Source organism: Cervus canadensis, chromosome 4 (assembly GCF_019320065.1).
Source record: "Cervus canadensis isolate Bull #8, Minnesota chromosome 4, ASM1932006v1, whole genome shotgun sequence".
Lineage (NCBI taxonomy): Eukaryota > Metazoa > Chordata > Mammalia > Artiodactyla > Cervidae > Cervus > Cervus canadensis.
Window position 1 is genome coordinate 15,424,091 of NC_057389.1, and position 21,834 is coordinate 15,445,924.

At 37.9% G+C, this 21,834-nt stretch overlaps 1 protein-coding gene and 1 pseudogene across 3 annotated transcripts in view; both read right to left on the minus strand.

Moving 5' to 3' along the window:
- ARSK (arylsulfatase family member K) overlaps positions 1–21,834 on the minus strand; it is a 67,843-nt gene that overhangs the window by 33,926 nt on the left and 12,083 nt on the right. For all 3 annotated transcript variants that reach the window (XR_006268906.1, XM_043464621.1, XM_043464620.1), the window contains exons 3-4: positions 20,572–20,731; positions 814–1,096 (exon numbers count right to left, since the gene is read on the minus strand). Coding sequence is in view for 2 of the 3 variants with exons in the window: in XM_043464621.1 (XP_043320556.1) it covers positions 814–1,096; positions 20,572–20,731 (443 nt within the window). In the remaining variant the exon portion in view is untranslated. The remainder of the gene's footprint in view (positions 1–813; positions 1,097–20,571; positions 20,732–21,834) is intronic.
- LOC122441173 lies at positions 19,879–20,022 on the minus strand (annotated as a pseudogene).

The window sequence follows — 21,834 nt, forward strand, 5'->3', positions numbered from 1 at the left end:
CAGCCAGAGGGACTCAGCGAAAACACTGGCATCGATGAGGAAGGTGTTTATGGAGAAAAGGATGAACATGACCTCAAGGCAGGGACACTAGCAGAAATCTTCACATTAAAGGAACTCTCCGAAACTTGGAAGTGCAAAGGGTCAAATGTGGAGGATGACCCAGATTTAGAAAGAAATATGACAAATTCCCGAGACACAGAGAAGATGCTTGCTCTATATCTTAAGTTACACAATGTGAAGGCAAGCACTGTTCAAACTACTTTTGATTTGGGTTTTTTACAAAAACAAAAACATTTTAATTCTTAATGCTTCCAGTGTTTTCCATTGCAGTGCATTAAATAAACATGAGTTTTTACTATTTTGTCATTTCCCTATACATTTACAATCCAAAAGAAGAGTTTTAAATGTTTTGACAAATATTTTTTAGTGTCCTGGAAAAATGGTCATTTTCCCAGTTGACTATTAAGATCTCTTTGTACAATTTCAGCTTGCACAGTCATTATTACGCTCCTTTAGCTGTGCAAAGTGAAGACTGCCTGGACTTCTTAGAGAATGTCTTTTAAACACATATATGCAATGCATATAACAGACATATTATATTCTATGTATTCAACTTAGAAGCAGTTTCTGAGTTTTAACACATTACATTTTTGTAAAATGGTCCCTTTAGTTTTTGTCAAGTTCGATTCAAGGTGTTTATACAATTTCCAAAATTTTCTCTACAATGATAATAAAAGAAACAGTGGGCAAGTAACAATAACATACAGATAAAATGTTAGCTTTTACTTTTGAGGACACACAGTATACACCTACCTTTTTAAGCCAATAAAGAGATGTGTGAAAAGTTGAAGATCCAAAATTTTCTCCTGAAGATGGTGAAGGATACGGGTGTGGTAAATTTAATCCCAAGTACAGAACAAATGGTTGAGTGGAATTGCTTGCCTCCTTTCTTAACCAGCTTACGGCTCTGTCTGTGTTCTTCCAGTCCGCTTCCATCACTCTTACTTTAGTCTTTTTCGGGGCAAGATTAACCATAGGCCTGCCTTCCTGTCTGAGTAGGAAAGCAACGTCTCTTGTCCAGGCTTCCACACGATTGCTGAGGGGCCGAAACAGGACAGATATACTGTAAGGCGTTTGAAAAGTTCTAAAAACTGACTAAGCATAAATATAAGAGAGCAATATGGAAAAGAATTTTTAGACTCAGTCATGTAAATGTTCGGACTGACTGTATGAGATCTCATTAAGAAAGATACTGAGCATTGCAAATTCAAAAACCAAGAAAAAAATAAGAAGAATCAAATATTACCTATGTGTCCTTCAAAACTAAGACAGATTATTTATGAAGGTTAGTTTTTCTCCTAACATAATATTTAGGAAAATAAAAAAATACTTCAAACTCCTAGTATTTCTTCAGAATTTTAACTTTTTTTTTTTTTCCTGTTAGAATAAGAGAGGTAGTATTTCTAACGAAAGCTACTATAATTTCCTCCTATCACCAAATCTTTATATTTAAAAAATTCTTACCTCCCACGGGTACTTTATGTGCTTCTCAAGTCTCATGTCTTACATTGTTTCCAGCTATATCTTTTCTTATTATGAGAGAACAATTTTGACTACGACTAAAGCTAACTATAGGGAAGGAAATGGCAGCCCACTCCAGTATTCTTGCCTGGAGAATCCCATGGACAGAGGAGCTTGGGGGCTATAGTCCACGGGGTCGCAAAGGGTCGGACATGACTTAGCAACTAAACAACAACAAAGCTAACTAAGCTAAAAAGTCATGCAGATTTCTTGTCCATGATAAACTAGATAAATTTTCTTTAGCTGGTAATTGAAAAGCTAAATGATTTGATCAATTAAATTTCTTCAAATATTTTATCTTACCACTTGATAAGAAAGTAGTAGTACTACTACTTTTTCTCAATCAATATATATTTTTAGTTGGGATAACTGTTTCAGTAAAGTTCAGTTGCTCAGTCGTGTCCAACTCTCTGCAACCCCATGGACTACAGCACGCTAGGCTTCCTTGTCCACCACCAACTCCCGAAGCTTGCTCAAACTCATGTCCATCGAGTCGGTGATACCGTCCAACCATCTCATCCTCTGTCATCCCCTTCTCCTCCTGCCTTCAATCTTTCCCAGCATCAGGGTCTTTTCCAATGAGTTGGTTCTTCGCATCAGGTGGCCAAAGTATTGGAATTTCAATTTTAGCATCAGTCCTTCCAATGAATATTCAGGACTGATTTCCTTTAGGATGGACTGGTTGGATTTCCTTGGAGTCCAAGGGACTCTCAAGAGTCTTCTCCAACACTACAGTTCAAAAGCATCAATTCTTTGGTGTTCAGCTTTCTTTATAGTCCAACTCTCACATCTATACATGACTACTGGAAAAACCATAGCTTTGACTAGACAGACCTTTGTTGGTAAAGTCATGTCTCTGCTTTTTCAAAGCTTTTCTTCCAAGGAGCAAGCGTCTTTTAATTTCATGGCTGCTGTTACCATCTGCAGTGATTTGGGAGCCCCCCCCAAAATAAAGTCTCTCACTGTTTCCATTGTTTTCCCATCTATTTGCCATGAAGTGATGAGACCAGATGCCATGATCTTAGTTTTCTGAATGTTGAGTTTTAAGCCAAGATTTTTTACTCTCCTCTTTCACTTCCATCAAGAGGCTCTTTAGTTCTTCCTCAGTTTCTGCCATAAGGGTGGTGTCATCTGCATATCTGAGGTTATTGATATTTCTCCCAGCAATCTTGATTCCAGCTTGTGCTTCTTCCAGCCCAGTGTTTCTCATGATGTACTCTGCATATAAGTTAAATAAGCTGGTTGACAATATACAGCCTTGACGTACTCCTTTCTCAATTTGGAACCAGTCTGTTGTTCCATGTCCAGTTATAACTGTTGCTTCTTGACCTGCATACAGATTTCTCAGGAGGCAGGTCAGGTGGTCTGGTATTCCCATCTCCTGAAGAATCTCCCACAGTTTGTTGTGATCCACACAGTCTATGGCTTTGGTGTAGTCAATAAAGCAGATGTAGATATTTCTCTGGAACTCTCTTTTTTGATGATCCAACAGATGTTGGCAGTTTGATCGCTGGTTCCTCTGCCTTTTCTAAATCCAGCCTGAACATCTGGAAGTTCATGGTTCATGTACTGCTAAAGCATCACTTGGAGAATTTTGAGCATTACTTTGCTGGCATGTGAGCTGAGTGCAATTGTGTGGTAGTTTGAACATTCTTTGGCATTGCCTTTCTTTGGGATTGGAATCAAAAGTGACTTTTTCCAGTCCTGTGGCCACTGCTGAGTTTTCCAAATTTCCTGGCATATTGAGTGCAGCACTTTCACAGCATCATCTTTTAGGATTTGAAATAGCTCAGCTGGAATTCTGTCACCTTCACTAACTTTGTTTGTAGTGATGCTTCCTAAGGCCCATTTGACTTCACATTCCAGGATGTCTGGCTAGGTGAGTGATCACACCATCATGGTTATCTGGGTCATTAAGATAGTTTTAATTGTTCTGTGTATTCTTGCCACCTCTTCTTAATATTTTCTGCTTCTGTTAGGTCCATACCATTTCTTTCCTTTATTGTGCCCATCTTTGTATGAAATGTTCCCTTGGTATCTCTAATTTTCTTGAAGAGATCTCTAGTCTTTCCTATTCTATTGTTTTCCTCTATTTCTTTGCAATGATCACTGAGGAAGGCTTTCTTATCTCTCCTTATTCTTTGGAACTCTGCATTCAAATGGGTATATCTTTCCTTTTCTCCTTTGTCTTTAGCTTCTCTTCTTTCTCAGCTATTTGTAAGGCCTTCTCAGAAAACCATTTTACCTTTTTGCATTTTTGTTTCTTGGGGATGATCTTGATCACTGCCTCCTATACAATGTCATGAACCCCCAGTCATAGTTCTTCAGGCACTCTGTCTATCAGATATAGTCTCTTGAATCTATTTGTCACTTCCATTGTACAATCATAAGGGATTTGATTTAGGTCATACCCAAATGATCTACTGGTTTCCCCTACTTTCTTCGATTTAAGTCTGAATTTGGCAATAAGGAGTTCATGATCTGAGCCACAGTCAGTTCCTGGTCTTGTTTTTGCTGACTGTATAGAACTTCTTCATCTTTGGCTGTAAAGAATATAATCAATCTGATTTTTTTATTGATCATATGGTGATGTCCATGTAGAGTCTTCTCTTGTGTTGTTGGAAGAGGGTGCTTGCTATGACTGGTTCTCTTGGCAAAATTCTGTTGGCTTTTGCCCTGCTTCATTCTGTACTCCAAGGCCAAATTTGCCTGTTATCTCTTGACTTACTACTTCTGCACTCCAGTCCCCTATGATGAAAAGGACATCTTTTTTGGGTGTTAGTTCCAGAAGGTCTTGTAAGTCTTCATAGAACTGTTCAACTTCAGCTTCTTCATCTTTACTGGTTGGGGCATAGACTTGGATTACTGTGATATTGAATGGCATAACTGTTTAGGAAGCGATTTCTAAGAAGCCTGTTTTTATAAATTTTTGTTAAGACAAACACCTCTGAAATACCCTATCAATTAAGAAAAGAGCTTAATAAACTCAAATACCAACATAGAAATAAAGACTTTTTTATATTAAAACATAATACTCCACATAAGGGAAATTTCAAACCACACAAAGTGGCTAATGGTTCGTAGGTGAACTATATAGAAATTTTACCTGCCTCTTGAAGACAGATAAATAAGTTTAAGCAACCATAATAAGAATATAATTTTTCACAGTTGATACTCAGTATCATGGTTGGTCACTTCAGTTGTGTATGACTCTCTGAGACCCCATGGACTGCAGCCCACCAGGCTCCTCTGTCCATGGGATTCTCCAGGCAAGAATACTGGAGTGGGTTGTCATTTCCTTCTCCAGGGGGTCTTCCCAACCCAGGGATCAAACCCACGTCTCCTGCACTGGCATGTGGATTCTTTGTTACTGAGCCACCAGGGAAGCAGATATTCAATATAGTTTGATGAAAGTAATGAAATCCAGAATGTCAGCAGAATTACATCTAAGAGATTCTAGCTAATTCTGTATAGCAAATGGAAATCCCTAAAATAGTAAGTATGGTAAAAGTTATCATACTACCAAACAATGTAACAGTTTCTCAATCTTTCATTTATATCATTGCTGAATGAGAAAACCCTGTGTGATCATTATTATTGCAGAAGAGTGGGATGCTAGGGGTTTATCACACCAGCAATACTTGTGGGAGAGCTCTACGATTTTGTGGTAAGCAGAAATAGCTCACTGAGATTCATACAAAATGTTTAGGAACCAAAGTGCTTTCTTTTCAACCAAGGAGTATTATGTGGAACAAATGGTTGAGAAATGATTACAAGGAAAAGGGAAATTACAGGAAACCTTGTAATGCAACCTAATTAGTTGTCCAGTGTGATACTGTGATTTATAATGAAAAGTATATATTTGGTTTTCATCACTGATTCTGATAAAATTTCCTAAAATCCTCAGAATTTTCTAAGTGATGAAAGCAACCAAAGTGTCTTCTGTTATGTTAATGGGGTTACTTTTGCACCTTACCTAAGGGTGGGGCCTGGTTGTCCTAAACAACAAAGAGGTTAGAGGGTTGACATTTTTAGTCCTATTGCCTGCTTCTGACCTCAAGGAAGGGAGGAGATTGGAAAGGGAATTGAAATTGATTTCAATCACCAGTGGTCAGTGATCTAATCAATCATGTCTCTATAAGGGCTTCCCAGGTGGCGCTGGGGTAAAGAACCTGCCTGTCAATGCAGGAGATATAAGAGACACAGGTTCAATCCCTGGGCTGGGAAGATCCGCTGGAGGAGGGTATGGCAACCCACACCAGTATTTTTGCTTAGAGAATCGCGGACAGAGGAGCCTGGCAGGCCACAGTCCATAGCATCGCAAAGAGTTGGACATGACCGAAGTGACTTAGCGTGCGCGCGCACACACACACACACACACCTCCCTATAAAATCCAAAAAAGGAGAGGGCTGAGGGAGGGGTGGAAGAGGAGTGGGCTTAGAAGAAGGCATGGAAGCATCGTGCCCTTTCCCTAGGTATCTTTTACATTTGGCTGTTCCTGAATTATATCCTTTCATAATAAACTGGGCTTCCCTGGTGGCTCAGACGGTAAAGCATCTGCCTGCAACGTGGGAGACCTGGGTTCAATACCTGGGTTGGGAAGATCCCCTGGAGATGGAAATGGCAACCCACTCCAGTACTCTTGCCTGGAAAATTCCACGGATGGAGGAGCCTGGTGGGCTACAATCCATGGGATTGCAGAGTCGGACATGACTGAGCAACTTCACTGCTTAATAATAAACTGGTAATCTAGTAAGTAAAATGTTTCTCTGAGTTCTGTGAGCCACCGTAGCAAATTAACCCAAGGAAGAGGTCATGGGTCCCTCTGACTTTATAGTTGGTCAAGTCACAATCATAGGTGACAAACCCGGACTTGTGATTTGCGTCTGAAATGGGGTATGGGGGCCGTCTTGTATACTGAACCTTCAACTTGCAGAATTGAGTTAAATTTTAGGACACTCTGCAGTTGGGTGCAGAGCCCTAAATGGTGATCAGAGCCTTTACTTGGCTTTGGATTGACACAGGTAGACTGTTGCTCTGGTTGGGCTAACCAGACTCCTCAGTCGACCTTACAAGGCAGTCATGAGTGAGCCTAGAATGTCTCAAGGAAATATCATGCTTGAAAGATGGCTACATTGAACCCAGATTACCATCTTTTGCCACAGCAATGAGTAAGTGTGATTTCATTTAATCTTTCTGACAAACTTATGCCCCTTTCCTTTTTTTTTTTTTTAAATAGTTCTTTGTTTCTGAGGTTCTTTTTGGCCCAGGTTGGTCCCCTTAAGGATAAAAAGTCTCAAATCAACTTAATATTGGCCCAGTCTTACTATTACAACTAATTTCAAACTTAGCTCCATTTCTGCCATTTTTTTCTAAATAACATGTGATTTACGCTCTTATCTTAGTGGCATCTTCTTTTGTCTGTTTCTGAATGTGTGGGCTTTTGGCATGATTCCTGTAACTGCTGGAAGTGGAGTATAACAAATGCTTTCAGCACTACGAGGGCAGCAGAGACAGGATTATGGTTGAAGGTAAAGGTTCCTCTCTCCTAATTTTCCCTTTTTCCTCTTTCAGGCTATCCCAAGATTCCTGAGTAACCTAGCTGATCAAGAGGATAATACTTCGATTGGTTAGTTGACCCATATTCAAGCATTGTGCCTAAGTCTAAAGCAACAACTTTTTTTATAGCTTGAAAACATTTAGTACTTTTTATATATTTAATACATATTAATGCATGTGTGCATGCTAAATCACTTCAGTTGCGTCCAACTCTTTGCGACCCTATGGACTGTAGCCCACCAGGCTCCTCTGTCCATGGGATTTCCCAGGCAAGAATGCTAAAGTGGGTTGCCATTTCCTTCTCCAGGGGAATCTTCTCAACCCTGGGATCGAAACCGTTGCCTCCTGCAGCTCCTACACTGCCAGCGATTCTTCACCGCTGAGCCACCAGGGAAGCCCAGTACATCCTAACAGTTATAATCATGTTGATTCACGGTTCTGCTCCCAACGCTCCCTGGGCCAGCCCGGGCCCCTGTTACCTGGGACCTACTGCAGTATAAGCAGTAGGTGCTCCAGGAGCAGCACCTCTCAGTTCAGAGTCCCTTTTCCCAGCCCAAAGTTCCCCTGGCAAGTAAGACTAATGAGGGAAATAGGCAAAGACAATGTGAATATACAACCGCATAATTGATGGCAATTACTGTGACAGAATTGCCATCAGTACCTGAAAGCTCAGTAGGTAAAGAATCCACCTGCAATGCAGGAGACTCCGGTTCAATTCCTGGGTTGGGAAGATCCCCTGCAGAAGGGAAAGGCTACCCACTCCAGTATTCTGGCCTGGAGAATCCCAGAGACTGTATAGTCCATGGGATCACAAAGAGGTGGACATGACTGAGTGACTTTCACTTTCACTGTGACAGAAAGATAACTCTTAAAGTTATAATTCTCTCTACTGAACAACCAATGTTTTCATCCCTTTTTAACCAGGTCAAACTGTTGCACCAGGAAACATTATCATTTGACCATGTGCTTAGACCTACTTTGTCTTACTGTTCTGGGCTGCCTCCCCGGATGTCCTACTCACCATTACTTGCTATAACCTCCTCCAAATATAAAACTTTCTAATTAGTTGGTCACTGGGGTATTTTGGACCGATTTATTTTCATTCCATTTCTATGTACTTTGTCTGGAATATTAAGAGTGTGGTTTCAATCAGGACAATATAAAAAAGGCTTGTATTCATGGTGAGAAATGAAAACTACCTGTGGTTTAGATCAGCGGTCCCTAAGCTTTTTTTGGCACCAGGAACTGATTTCATGGAAGACCGTTTTTATACAGACCAGGGGTGGGGGCAAGGGGATGGTTTCAGGATGATTCAGCACATTACATTTTGTACTTTATTTCTAATCTCATGCTGCTGCTGATCTGACAGGAGGTACTGGGCTGCAGCCTGGAGCTTAGGGATCCCTGGTTTAGAGACTTTGATTCATTGACTCCTCTCATTATAAATTTACACTCTTACTTGAAAAACAGGCACAATCATACAGTGTACAGTTTCCTACATGCCAGCATTTCTCAGAGTGTGGCCCAGCCATCTCTGGGAGGTCCCTGAGAGGCTTTCAGGAGGTTCATGAGGTCACAACTATTGTCATGACAGTAAGACTTTTTTTTTTTTTTTTTGCCTTTTTTCACTCTCCTGAGTGTACAGTAGCAGAGACCACTGTAATGAAGCCTCATGTGGGAGCTTGGATGTGGAGTACACCTACCTCAAAGGAAACCGTTCTCTATAAACTTAGGCTTCAATGTGTCATTTTGTGCATATATACCAAATACCCCTCCTAAGTGGTCCAAAGTTTATTTTACCTCTTTGAGGAAATGCAAGTGAGGCTTCTCAAGGGGATACAAAAGTAACCACATGTTTCTGATAAAGGCATTCACAGTTGACTATACCTGGGCTTACCTCCCTCTGAGGTCCAGTTCCTTACATCTTTGCTACTTCAAGCAGCATCAGCATCACCTTGTTAAATAAGCAGAATTTCAAGCCCCATCCCAGACCCACTGATCTGGAAAGGGCATTTAATGAGATGCCCAGTGGCTCTGCATGCATGTCACATTTTGAGATGCACTGTTCCACATAACAGTGTATGAATTTTTATGCTTAAGAGCCTCAATTTTTAGATGAGATAATTAAAATAGTTTCCATAGTAGCCCATGAATAAGAACTGGATCTATTCCAAAAAACAAGGTGATGGCTAAATGCACTGTCCAATGATCAGCAATTTTATTAATTCTTTTTAACAGAAAAATCTCCTAATGTGGATGGAAAATAAAACTAACATATTAGCAACTAATTATTGCATAACTCTGTATTTATGCCACTGCTGTGTGGGTATTCTGTGCCAATGCGCCAAATTCTACTGCTGCGGTACTGGATACAGTCAGCCCACAGGTAGTGCTGGGTCAGTTTACATAGCAACAATAACCTTTGAAAAAAATCACACATTAAAATTGATGAGAACATAACAGTTTTCTTTCAAAATGAATTAGAAGTCTAGACATAAACCTTTAGCTTCCTAAGATTACTAAATAATTAAAGTGTCTCAGACTTTAAGAATTATATGGAAATGGATCTCCTTCTCTCACACAAAGAATCATTGTTGTTGACAGGACTAGTCAAATAAGTCTCTTGCATGGAAAAATTACAATTCTGAATCATGTCCTTGCAAATTTCACTATCAACCTAATAAATTCAGGGAGAGAAAATGGAATTCATATTCATTCCCATTAAATGTTCTTCTCTCAAAGTTCAGAAACACACCATTTTTTTTAAAGGGACTCACAAGGCTGTCATCTATCTTTGCATATATTTATGATCACTCACAAAACAGTCTGTTTTAGTTGAATGAATAATAATAGTTATTAATTCTGTGATATTATTATATATTTATTGTAAATACGTTTATGCAATTATACAATTGCATAATTATACATAATTAAATAATTATGCAATTATAATGTATAATTATTATACAATTATATAATTTTATATATAATTATATATATATATACATTGTATATATATATGTATATATATATGTATATTATATATATATATACAATTGTATAGTAGTAAATAAGTTTCAAACAAAAGGTTTGTTTCGCTTGATGTGGGGGTGGGTACTCAGGGGTTTCATGGACTTGAGGTTGTGAACTTCTATATAATCATTTTCTAGTCTGTTAGTGAATTCATCACTGTGGAAGCATCAATTTTTAGAACTTTGAATTCCTAGGTGACAGTGACTATAGCCCTTAACAGAATATTTGCTGCAGTTTGGTTTTAAATAAAGGCAGGCTTTTTGATTTAATTCAAGAAATAGTTACTGAATGTCTACCACGTGCAAGGCATTGTGCTAGGCTAGAACTTGAGGTAACTCCCTTAGCAATCAAAATAATATTACCACCTCATATCTACTCAAGCATAAACTCCTTCTACTACTATACTTCAAAAAATTAAAAGATGATTTGCTACCTTGTGGAGAAAGCTACTGGGATAAAATAGTTTGGTTTTGATTACACCTCTAATGCTTTAGATCGCATTGACTACTTACATCAGATAAGGAGAAGATTTTCATTATACTTTTAGAGTAATTTAACATCGCAACTTAAGTGACTAACATTTAAAATTTTTGTAAGCCTTTGTCTTTCAGTATTATACAGAAAATACAACCTGGACAAACTGTCATCATTTATGAAAGATAAAATGGGTGGATTATCCCCCAGTAAATCTTTCATTAATAATTAACTAAGCAGTCACTGCATTGAACATGTTACCATGTCCATAACCCTTGCTGAAGAGGTGACCCAGATGACTACGCTGTGTAGGATTTAAGGTTCTCCTCTCTTGTTGACTGGCCAGGGGTGGGCACGTGACCTGAGGACCAGACCCTTGGATCCTTAACCTGGTCAGTGATTATGATGGAGTCTGGGAGGAAACATGTGTTGAGCCCATCATCCTTGTTTATAGAATTTGAATTTGGAGAGAAAAACAGGTAACTGGTGAGTCTCTAGAATGCAGCTATGAGGTTGAGAAAGTCACTAAAAGGAGATGGAGCTTGAATCAAAAAGCATCATGCAGGTCAGAGTTCTAGTTGGAAGTGATGTAGCTGAGAAAAGACCCAGAGCTGAGGAGACAAAGAAGTCATAAGTTAACAACAGAGAACCAGGATAAAGTTCTCCTGACTCCTGCTTACTGAGGTCCTTAAAGCTGTATTAGAATCAGAATTATTCTCAGTTCCATCTTTTGAAGCTTCCCTGGTAGCTCAGACAGTAAAGAGTCTACCTGCAATGCAGGACGCCTGGGTTCGATCCCTGGGTCAGGAAGATTCCCTGGAGAAGGAAATGGCAACCCACTCCAGTATTCTTTCCTGGAGAATTCCACGGAGAGAGGAGCCTGGTGGGCTACTGTCCATGGGTTCACAAAGAGTTGGACACGACTGAGTGACTAACACATTCATTCATTCCATCTCTTGAGGTTAGTGTAACTACAGTCCCTGTTCTTAGGCTGATAATCCAAATTCCTTTTCACTGCATAATTAATCTTTTGATCTGTTTGCAAATCTTCAATCTATGTTTCTGAATATATGATTTACCAAGCCTATGAAGATACACAGTGACCTTTTTTGGAAATACTTTATCTTAAAGCTAATGCAGTGCCTAGAAGGTAGGAAGAGCTTAATCATGATTGAGATCACTATTCTCTAGGTCACTCTGATCAAAGAAATCCATTTAAACTGGGTAACTTTCATGGAAATGGGGGTATGAATGACATCGCTGTGGGAATTATTTAAAATCTCTTAGGTAACTAAAACTTGGCAGGTTAGCTCAGTGAGTTACTGGACATGGTATACTAAGACAGCCAAGTTGTTGCTGTGATATGTTTTCCAAACCACCTGCCCTTGTGCGGGCAGAATTTCCTATTATGTGGGTTCTAATGGAAGGGGAAATGCCACTGTCCACTACACAAGCTGAAGTGTAGGTGATAAGCCCTCCCGCTCTGACCCCAGGCACCTGGGGAGTAGGCTAGTGACCTAGGCTGCACATTTGACACTCAGGTCCTGGGATTCTGAACCTTCAGAGAGTGACAAAGACATAGGATCAGCTAGAGATGCGTGACGGCAACAGGGCCATAGCAGCAGTGTTCTGGCCGGCCTGTTTCTGGGCGAGACTTTGGGGCGCTCTCAGACCTGGAGCCTTACCTGATTCCTGTTTTCTGAGTCTAAGTCTCCAGCCTTCTTGATTCTATGAGTGACCTAAGGATTCTTTGTGGTTTTTTTCATTTCTTGCTCAGGACTCAGTAGAGGGTAACCTAGAATCTTAGTGGGCAGTTTCTAACATGAATACTACCTTAGACATCTTGTCATTTGAGTTAAAGTGTCAGCACAAAACTATCACTCATTCAATAAAGTAATTTTTTTTAATTAATTTGTTTATTTGGCTCTTCTAGGTCTTAGTTGTGGCATGTGGGATCTAGTTCCCTGACCAGGGATGGAACCTGGGCCCCTACATTAGATTAGGAGTGCAGAGCGTCAGCCACTGGACCACCAGGGAAGTCCCAAAGTTCATAGTTTTATACTTTAAAGTGGATCAGTATTTTTATCTTTGCATCTACATATATGTGTGTGTGTATCCAAAACTACTTAAAAAATCAATTTATAGAAACAACAGTCAAGCTCAATACAGAAATAGTTGCTAAACTTTGGAGGATCCAGAAACTTTGTATAGATATTCTGAGACAGTTTTGCTGTCGTAATCCTCCACTTCTTATAAAGCTTGATACCTATAAATAACTTTACAAAACTATTACAAAATAGGATTGACATTTTCTGTAGTGCAAAAGGTACTTTTAAGAGTCTGTAAGAGATGTCAGGGGAAGGACTGGACATACTGTCCTCTGAAAGGCATACTTTCAGAGCTTGAAAAGAAGAGATTCTAATTGGAGCTTTTGTATGCAAAAAAAAAAAAAAAAAAGGACTGCATATAACAATGAGAATTCTGAGAATTCTTATAGAAAAAAGCTACAAGTGATCTCAGACTGAAACACATTTCAGGAATTGCTGCTTGAAGGTTTTTTTTTCCTGCAAGTAAAGAAATTTTAATTTTCAATAATTCAAACATGGATATTTCATATGCTAAATATTAAATTTCTCAATATTCAGTGTTCTCACTTTGGCTTTTATTTACCACAACTCTTTATTACTTTGCAAATTTTACAAAGATAAATAATATCTGTTGTTATTCTCTCAAAATTCAAATATCTCCAATGTTTGATTACAAAAAATTGTCCTTGAAACAGTCACTTTTTGGTTTATTTTCAGGCCAGTTCTAAAAGTCTAAATGCATCCTCTAATTCTTCCAACTTTCCAAGCCAGATCTCTTTATAAAGTCATGGTAGGATATTTCTCAGTCAGGTTTGAGAGAATTTATTAAATTCCCATAATCTTCCTTCTCCCAGATCTCTTTCTGCAATAATTTTTTTTTAAAAGTTCATTAGGAAATTTAGGAAAAAAAAACTGATTAACAAAAAGCAAATAAAAATCACTAATTCTACTACAGAGGGACAACCATTGTAGTATTTTGGCATGTCCCTTCCCAGTTTTATATAGCGTATGTATGTACAATATATATTTCAAAAAAGGACATGCAACATACCGTTTCATAATTTTTAAATTAAGTTATATGTTTTTGGAATACCTTTGTGTCAAATGCCATTAGGTATTAGAGAATACCAGTTTTTAATTGCTTTCTAATATTTTACTGTGTATATATCTACCTCAGTTTATTTAATGAATTCCCTACTCAATAATTTTGTAAACATGTATTAAATATTTGACACTTAAGATTTGGGTGCTTTTAATCAAATAATGAAAATAATAAGTAATTTTTGAAAATAAACACATTTCTTCAAAATGTTTTATAAAAGCATATGACAGAAATAAAAAATATCCTTTGCCACTGATTATAAAATTAGTTCTATGGAGGTCATGTGTGGCCAATCATTTTTAGAAAGCTGAATTTTCCTGCAGCTTAGGTTCTTTAAAAAACACACAAACTCCCTTACACAGTTAATCATTTGGGTTAGCACTGTGTTTTGCTTCTCAACTACTTTAATAACTAAGGATTATCATGATGAAAACAAGCTATCATTCTGGTTTATAATATTTGCCCTTAGACTAAATTAGATCTCCATTTTTTTTACTTCTTTTGTCTGCCATTAATGAGTTTTGTTCTTCCTGTGTTGACAGATAACAACTTTTAATTCCTCATCTGCTTGAGCAATATTTTTTCACGTAATTTTTTAAAAACACATTCTTGTCTTGCTTGAGTCAAAAGAATATGGTAGATACTGTGGTTGTTACTTTATTTTTAATGTTAAGAGTGCTGATTTACCTATGTACTTCCAGACATTTTAATATTCTTTAGAAACTGTAGGATGAGTTAAATTTTTAATATATTCCTTATAGAGTAAGTATCTTGCTTTTTCTATTTTTTTTTTTTTTTAATACCTTACTTTTGAGATTCTGCATTCTGGCATCATATGAGAAAAAGAGCCAGATGCTTCATGGTGTAGTCAGTGAAAGAGCCAACTGGCAGGATGGAAAGACTGCTTAGAAAACAAGTGAAACTGTGAAAGTAATTGCATGAACTCCAAAAAATTGATCTAAAATCATCATGGGACTTGATCAGAGGGCAAGAAATATGTTCAAGGATGGAAAGAATAGAACAGAACTACTCCAAGATTTTTTTTTTTTAACAGAACACAAATTTTATGGAGATTCTCATATTCAACTTCTCTGATGAAACAGGCAGGTTGTTTTCTGCCAGTGCCTCAGCTTGTAGTTCGTCCTTCTCACATGTTAAAGTTCTACCTTTCATGGTTTTCTTATAGGAATTCTGGTTTGTCCAGTGTCTTCCAAAAGGTTTTCAGTTTCCTACTTGGCTGCATTTGTTCAGAAGTCTTCTTCCTGTCCTCCACCTAAGCCTATTGATGTTCTACTTCTGCGAGTTTATCAAATCTAAAAGGCTATTAATATGAAATGTACTCTTTTGAAAAATATATACTATTAAGAGAAAACACTACCCAGAAGACCATAACAGAATTTTGTAGTCATCAATTGTAAGATGCACTGCAACTTCAGAGATGTTAAATTGTGGGGGAAAAAAAATTGTGCACCTTAGAATAGATAAAATGTAGTACTTTACAGCTTTTTCTCCCACTCCTTGAAAAAAATCTGGATGTGTTTGTTTCTGCCTTTAAACAGAACTCACCATATTTTGTCCTAAAATGTAATTTTTTTAGACTTAAAAAAAAATCTGTTTTAAACCATACGTCACTTTAGCCAGGTCACATCTGGCTAATGCTAATATTAAATTAAAAAGTGAAATCTCCACGTTATTAGATATTTTCAGGTTCTTCGAAAAGTAGATTGGAATAAATTCCACGGATGGTCAGCACTGGCAAAAGGAGGAGATACACTTCACTGAGGGCAGCTACACATAGTACCTTAAACTTGAGTAATTAAATGGGAAAAAATCCAAGAATTGTAATGAAATTGTAGACTTAGAACTATCACTGGTATCCCAAGAAATTGACGTAGGAGTTATGGTAGGCAGCATTCTGAAGATAGCCCCAGCAGCTGCTTCAGCCAGAATTTGCTAGTCATCAGAAGCGAGGGTTCTGGAGCAATAAAATAAAACAATAGCAGACTTTTTCACTATCAGCAGTCATTCTGGGAATGTACTCAGAATAAACGCAAGCTGTTTTAGATACTGAGTTTCATTAAAAACAACAAGGTATGAAGCTGTGGGGTTCTAAAAAAGCTTCTAAAATGACCAAAGGAATGCATATCTTTTTCCATTATAAGGAAAAGAATAAAATACACTCCTCTTTAGTATGGATAAATCTAATCTAAGGCATGTAGGATCCTGTTGTTATTGTTTAGTTCCTAAGTCGTGTCTGACTCTTTGCAACCCCATGGACTGTAGCCCACCAGGCTCCTCTGTCCATGGGATTTTTTAGGCAAGAATATGGGAGTGGGTTGCCATTTCCTTCTCCAGGAGATCTTCCTGACCTGGGATCAAATCCAGGTCTCCTACACTGGCAGGCAGATTCTTTACCACTGAGCCACCTGGGAAGCCCCACATACGATCTTTGATTACACAATTAAAATAAAAGTAGAAATGGATGAGATAAACACAGACTTATTCATTAGGCTGCAGAATTGAAAGGGACTCTGTGGTTGCTGTTTGAGTTCTGCTGCTTCCCTCTGGTCACTTAGGTCCTAGTTAGAAAGTCTGTGCTTCTGGTCTGGAGGCCAGGGGGATGAAATGTGAGAGCAGCCCATGGTTTGCTGCCCTTGGCCACTTGCCAAGAAGCTCGAGCTAAAGAGTTTGCCATAGCAATTCTCTCATCTGGGAAGTAGGCTTCTAATTTTTCATTTGTTTCATGGGATTAAGTATGGCTTGTTGTGACATGGTTTCAGAAACACATTAAGATACATGAATTGAGAACATTTACGCAGTAAGATGAGAACAACAGGAGTAAGATGAAGTGCCAGGCCATCTGATTTTAGGTTTCAAACTTTTAGCTAGGAAAGATAAGACAGCAGTTTGCTTAAATTTGCTCCTGATTTGCTTAAATTTGCCACTAGAGTGTAAGTTCCATGAGGCTCGAGTGTTTATGTTTGTGTTTTGATCACTACAGTATTCCCATCACTTAAAAATAGCATCTGGGACTCTGTAGGTGGGTAAATAGGTATTTTCTGAATGGGTGTTCCATACATGATTTTACCCTTGTTAACTTTAGTAAGGATCATCTTAGTATTTGAAGGAATGTTAATGTTTACCTTCTTCAATGTACTGATCTTAGAAATCTAGTTTTTTAAATGTCTATAAAAATTAATTACCCAAGACCTTCTAATTCTATACCCTTCCAAACTAACATTTTCTTTGATTTTGTTGATTCTAAAGAAATTGAAATACTAGTGTTAAGTGGATCTTATCCCTTAGAATATGGGAGAATAAATAAAATTCAAAATGCCAGTTGGTGACTGCAGCCATGGAATTAAAAGATGCTTGCTTCTTGAAGGAAAAGCTATGATCAACCTAGACAGCATATTAAAAAGCAGAGACATTACTTTAGTGACAAAAGTCTATCTAGTCAAAGCTATGGTTTTTCCAGTAATCATGTACAGATGTGAGAGTTGGACTATAAAGAAAGCTGAGCGCCAAAGAACTGATGCTTTTGAACTGTGGTGGAGAAGATTCTTGTGAGTCCCTTGAACTGCAAGCAGATCAAACCAGTCAACCCAAAAGGAAATCAGTCCTGAATATTCTTTGGAAGGACTGATGCTGAAGCAGAAGCTCCAATACTTTGGCCACTTGATACGAAGAGCTGACTCATTGGAAAAGCCCGTGACGCTGGGAAGGATAGAAGGTAGGAAGAGAAGGGGATGACAGAGGATGAGATGGTTGGATGGCATCACCAACTCGATGGACATGAGTTTGAGCAAGCTCCGGAAGCTGGTGATGGACAGGGAGGCCTGGCGTGCTGCAGTCCATGGGGTGGCAAAGAGTCGGACATGACTGAGCGGCTAAACTGAACTGAAAATGCTAGCGATGCCTTGCAGTGTGACATTCCTAAGGCCATGATGATGAGTATAAAGTATTTAGCTTGTGATCATGGTTCCTCTCCCTTTGCACCATTGAAGTTTTAGGCTTGTTAACTTTTTGTTTGGGGAAGTGGGTGCTGTCCAGTGCATTGTGGATTGTTTGGCAGCAGCCCTGGCCTCTGCCATCTAGATGGCAGCAGCATTGCCCCTGTGCTGTCAACCACAAGTGTCTGCAGACAGTGTCAAAAGTCTTGTGGGGGGTGTCAAAAGTCTTGTGGGGGGTGTCAAAAATTGCCCTTGATTGAGACCACTGTTTGAGACTTTGGGGATGTGATGACAAAAGCTTTACCCCAGAGAGAAAGTGACCAAAACACCTTAAGAATTAAGTACACGTTTCCTTTCAATTGCTAAGAAGATACAGAAAATTTGAACTGAATTAGACTTGTTATGAGCACAACACCTATAATGTGAGGGGGCAGATTAATATCAGGATTTTATAAACCATGTAATCGTACTCCAGTGAAGTCATAGAACTTCAGAAAGGAAGAATTTTTTAGAGTCATCTAGTGTACGCTCATTCAGCTGGCATCCTGAATAGATAAATAACCTGCCCTGGTCTTATAGTTAATAAGTGGCATCTTAACGAATGGTACCACCAGCACTTTAATAGTTGTCTGGAAGAAACAAGCATGTAGCCTTTAAAGTTCCCAGTCTGATGTAGTATAGTATTTACAGGGAGGGACACATAGCTGGACTAATATCCCTAAACTGGTACAAGAAGAAAGCATCACATGATGTTGAGAAAAGACAGAGAACTGGAGCAATAAACTAAAGGGACTTGTAATCCTGGCTGAAAATACAAACAAGTTCAAAAATCGCTACTTTCAGTGGTAAAGGTAGCACAATGTTACAAAAACTAGTTTTGAGAGTCAGTCTATCAAAAAACACTGAATGCACCTATTTATGATGTTTGATAGTGAGAGACCTTTTTTTAAAATTTTTAATTGAAGAATAATTGCTTCACAATGCTGTGTTGGTTTCTGTCAAACATCAACATGAGAGATCTTTTTATACCACCTGAAACTCATCTTTAAACTTGCACAGAAAATTCTGAAAGGTACTGTGCTGTAACTCATGCAGACATGCCATCAACAGCAGCCTTGACCTATGTGTCAGTGAAGTGCTGTATGTGGGCACATAAGCAGTAATACAAATACTCTTGACAGTTTATTTAAGTTTCCTAAGCTCTGGTGAGAGGATGAGTAAGTGAAAATATGCTATAAGCAATTATTACACTGAAAACCATCTTTGATTTCCCAAATATCAATGTTTAAGTGGCTCTTTTCCTTTTATTGATTTTAACCCTAGGTAAAATAGAATATCATTGTTTATATGGCAGCCCACTCCAGTACTCTTGCCTGGGAAATCCCATGGACAGAGGAGCCTGGTAGGCTCCATGGGGTTGCGAAGAGTCAGACATGACTGAGCGACTTCACTTTCACTTTTCACTTTCATGCATTGGAGAAGGAAATGACAACCCACTCCAGTATTCTTGCCTGGAGAATCCCAGGGATGGGGGAGCCTGGTGGGCTGCCATCTATGGGGTCTCACAGAGTTGGACACAACTGAAGCGACTTAGCAGCAGCAGCAAAATAGAATATCATTGTTTATCAAATAATAAGCTATAACTTTTTATTCCATTCATTTATTCATTAAAACATTTAACTGTGTACCTACAATGTACAGGCACTATGGTGGCAATGGGAATAAAGTAGTACAAAGGAGAAACAGGATCTGTGCACTCTAAGAATTATTATCCCACTGAGGAATAAAATTTAGATCAAAGTTTAACCATCTTACACAGAGAATGACAGTGATATGGAGTACATGGCATTCAATCTTAGATTTTTTTTCATTACTGGACTGACTGCGGAAACGACAACAACAAAATAACCGTTTCAAATCGGATAATATGAATGGTTGTATCTGACTTTGGATTAACCTTACTTTCCAAAAAGTAGAAGGATTTTAAAGAGAAACTGGTAAAACTCCATGAAATGAGCACATATTATTTCATTTAGTATTCACAACAAAGAAACTTAAATAATATTATTTAATATCTAAATTTTATTTAAAAAATTACTTAAACTTAAAGAAGTTAGCTTAAGTAATAACCCTAAGATTATACTGCAGGTTAGCAGTAAACTGAGAAGCTAGGATTCAAAAGTAGGCAATCTGATTCTACACTTGATCTTAGCCAAAAGGCCGAGAAGTGATTGGCAATCTGATTCTAGATTTCTACTCTTATCCCCTATGTTTGGTTGCCTAATTTTGAGGACTGAGTAAAATGAAAGAAAAAAAATAAAGTTGGAGAGAACTGACAAAAGCAAGTAACAAGAAGATTATAGCCAATGAAACAAATTTTAAAGTAAACAAAGCAGCCATTGTATATATAAATCAAAATAACTCATGGACTACACAATTTTATAGACAGTTAGTGTTTAAGGAAAACAAAATTACTAGCATATAAGTAATTTCAATATTTTAAGAAGGTTAAAGAAAGCTAAAGATTTAGCCAAATTAACACAATCTAGGGATTAAGAGATTTACTTTCAGCTTTGCGGAGAAATAAAAGAAGTCAAAAAGGGTACATGTATGTATTACAGTAGTGGGCTGTCTATGAAAACCATTTTTTAAAACTTTTAATTTTAGACTGACATATAGCTGATCAGCGATGTAAAGGTAGTTTCAGGTGGACAGCAAAGGGAACCAGTCATATGTATACATATCCATTCTCTGCCAAAGAGACTCACTTTTATTTTTTACCTGATGGAGTGATGTCCTGAAGTATAGTCCAGTTTTCCAAATTTTTGTGTTTGGTAGCCATGCTTCTCCATGACATCCATCCATGTTGTATAATTTGGATCTAAGCCCTTAAAGTTATTCCAAGATTCTGTTAAGTGAGTGAAGAGCCCACTCCACATTGCTGGTGGAAAAAAAATGGGATCAGTGTAAATAAAGCTTAACAATTTGTTTTAATGACTGAGACAATTATACCAAGAGAGAAAAGAGATTACTAGTCTAGAGCTCAGGCTCTGCAATAAGATATACCTGCATTAGGTGTTTTACCTAACATTTTTGATTGTTACCTCGTTTTATTAAGGGGAAAACTGAAATGAGTTCCTATTTCCACTTTACAGGTGACTCTCTAAGGCTTACAGGTCAGGTTGTTTAAGGTAAATAGATGGAATTAAATATAAATCCTATCTTACTTGAGTTTCTTTCAGTCATAAGAATAATCACTACACATCTATTGGTCAACTTTCCAAGTTGGTCAAATGAAGTACAGATTTCATTACCCCAAAATTCCCAAGGGTTTTCCTTGTTTCTTGTCTTTTTACTGGCTTGCCACAAAAAAGTTAAGTGTACTATGTCTTCTCTCTTATTTTCTACAGCTATGATTGTTTAGTCAATAAATCTTTTCCCAAATATTAACAGGACTAAAGGGAGAAACAGACACAAATACAATAATACTAGGGGACTTCAATAGCCCTGCTTTCAACAGCAGGTAGATCTTTCAGACAGAAAATAAAAAAAGAAACACTAGACTATATGTTAGAACAGATGGACTTAACATTTTCAGAACATTCCATCCCCAAACATAGAAAGTACATTCTTTTCAAGCGCAAATGAAATATTCTCCAGGAAGATTGTATGTCAGGTCATACAACAAGTCTTAGTAAATTTAAGAAGACTGAAATCAATCAAGCATCTTTTCTGACCACAATGATATGAAACTAGAATCAATTAGAAGCAGAATACTGAAAAATTCACAAATACGTGGAGATTAAGCAACATGCTCCGGAACAACCAATGGGCCAGAGAAGAAAAGAGAAATCAGAAACTTACTTCAAGACAAATGAAAATGGAAATACAGCATAGCAACACAAACGGCAGAAAAAAGCACTTCTAAGAGGGAAGGTCATAGCGATAAACGCTTCTGTGGCATCGGTCATAATGTCTCCTCTTTAATTTCTGAGTCCTCTTTTTTTTTTTTTTTTTGGAAAGTCTAGCTAAGGATTTGTCCCT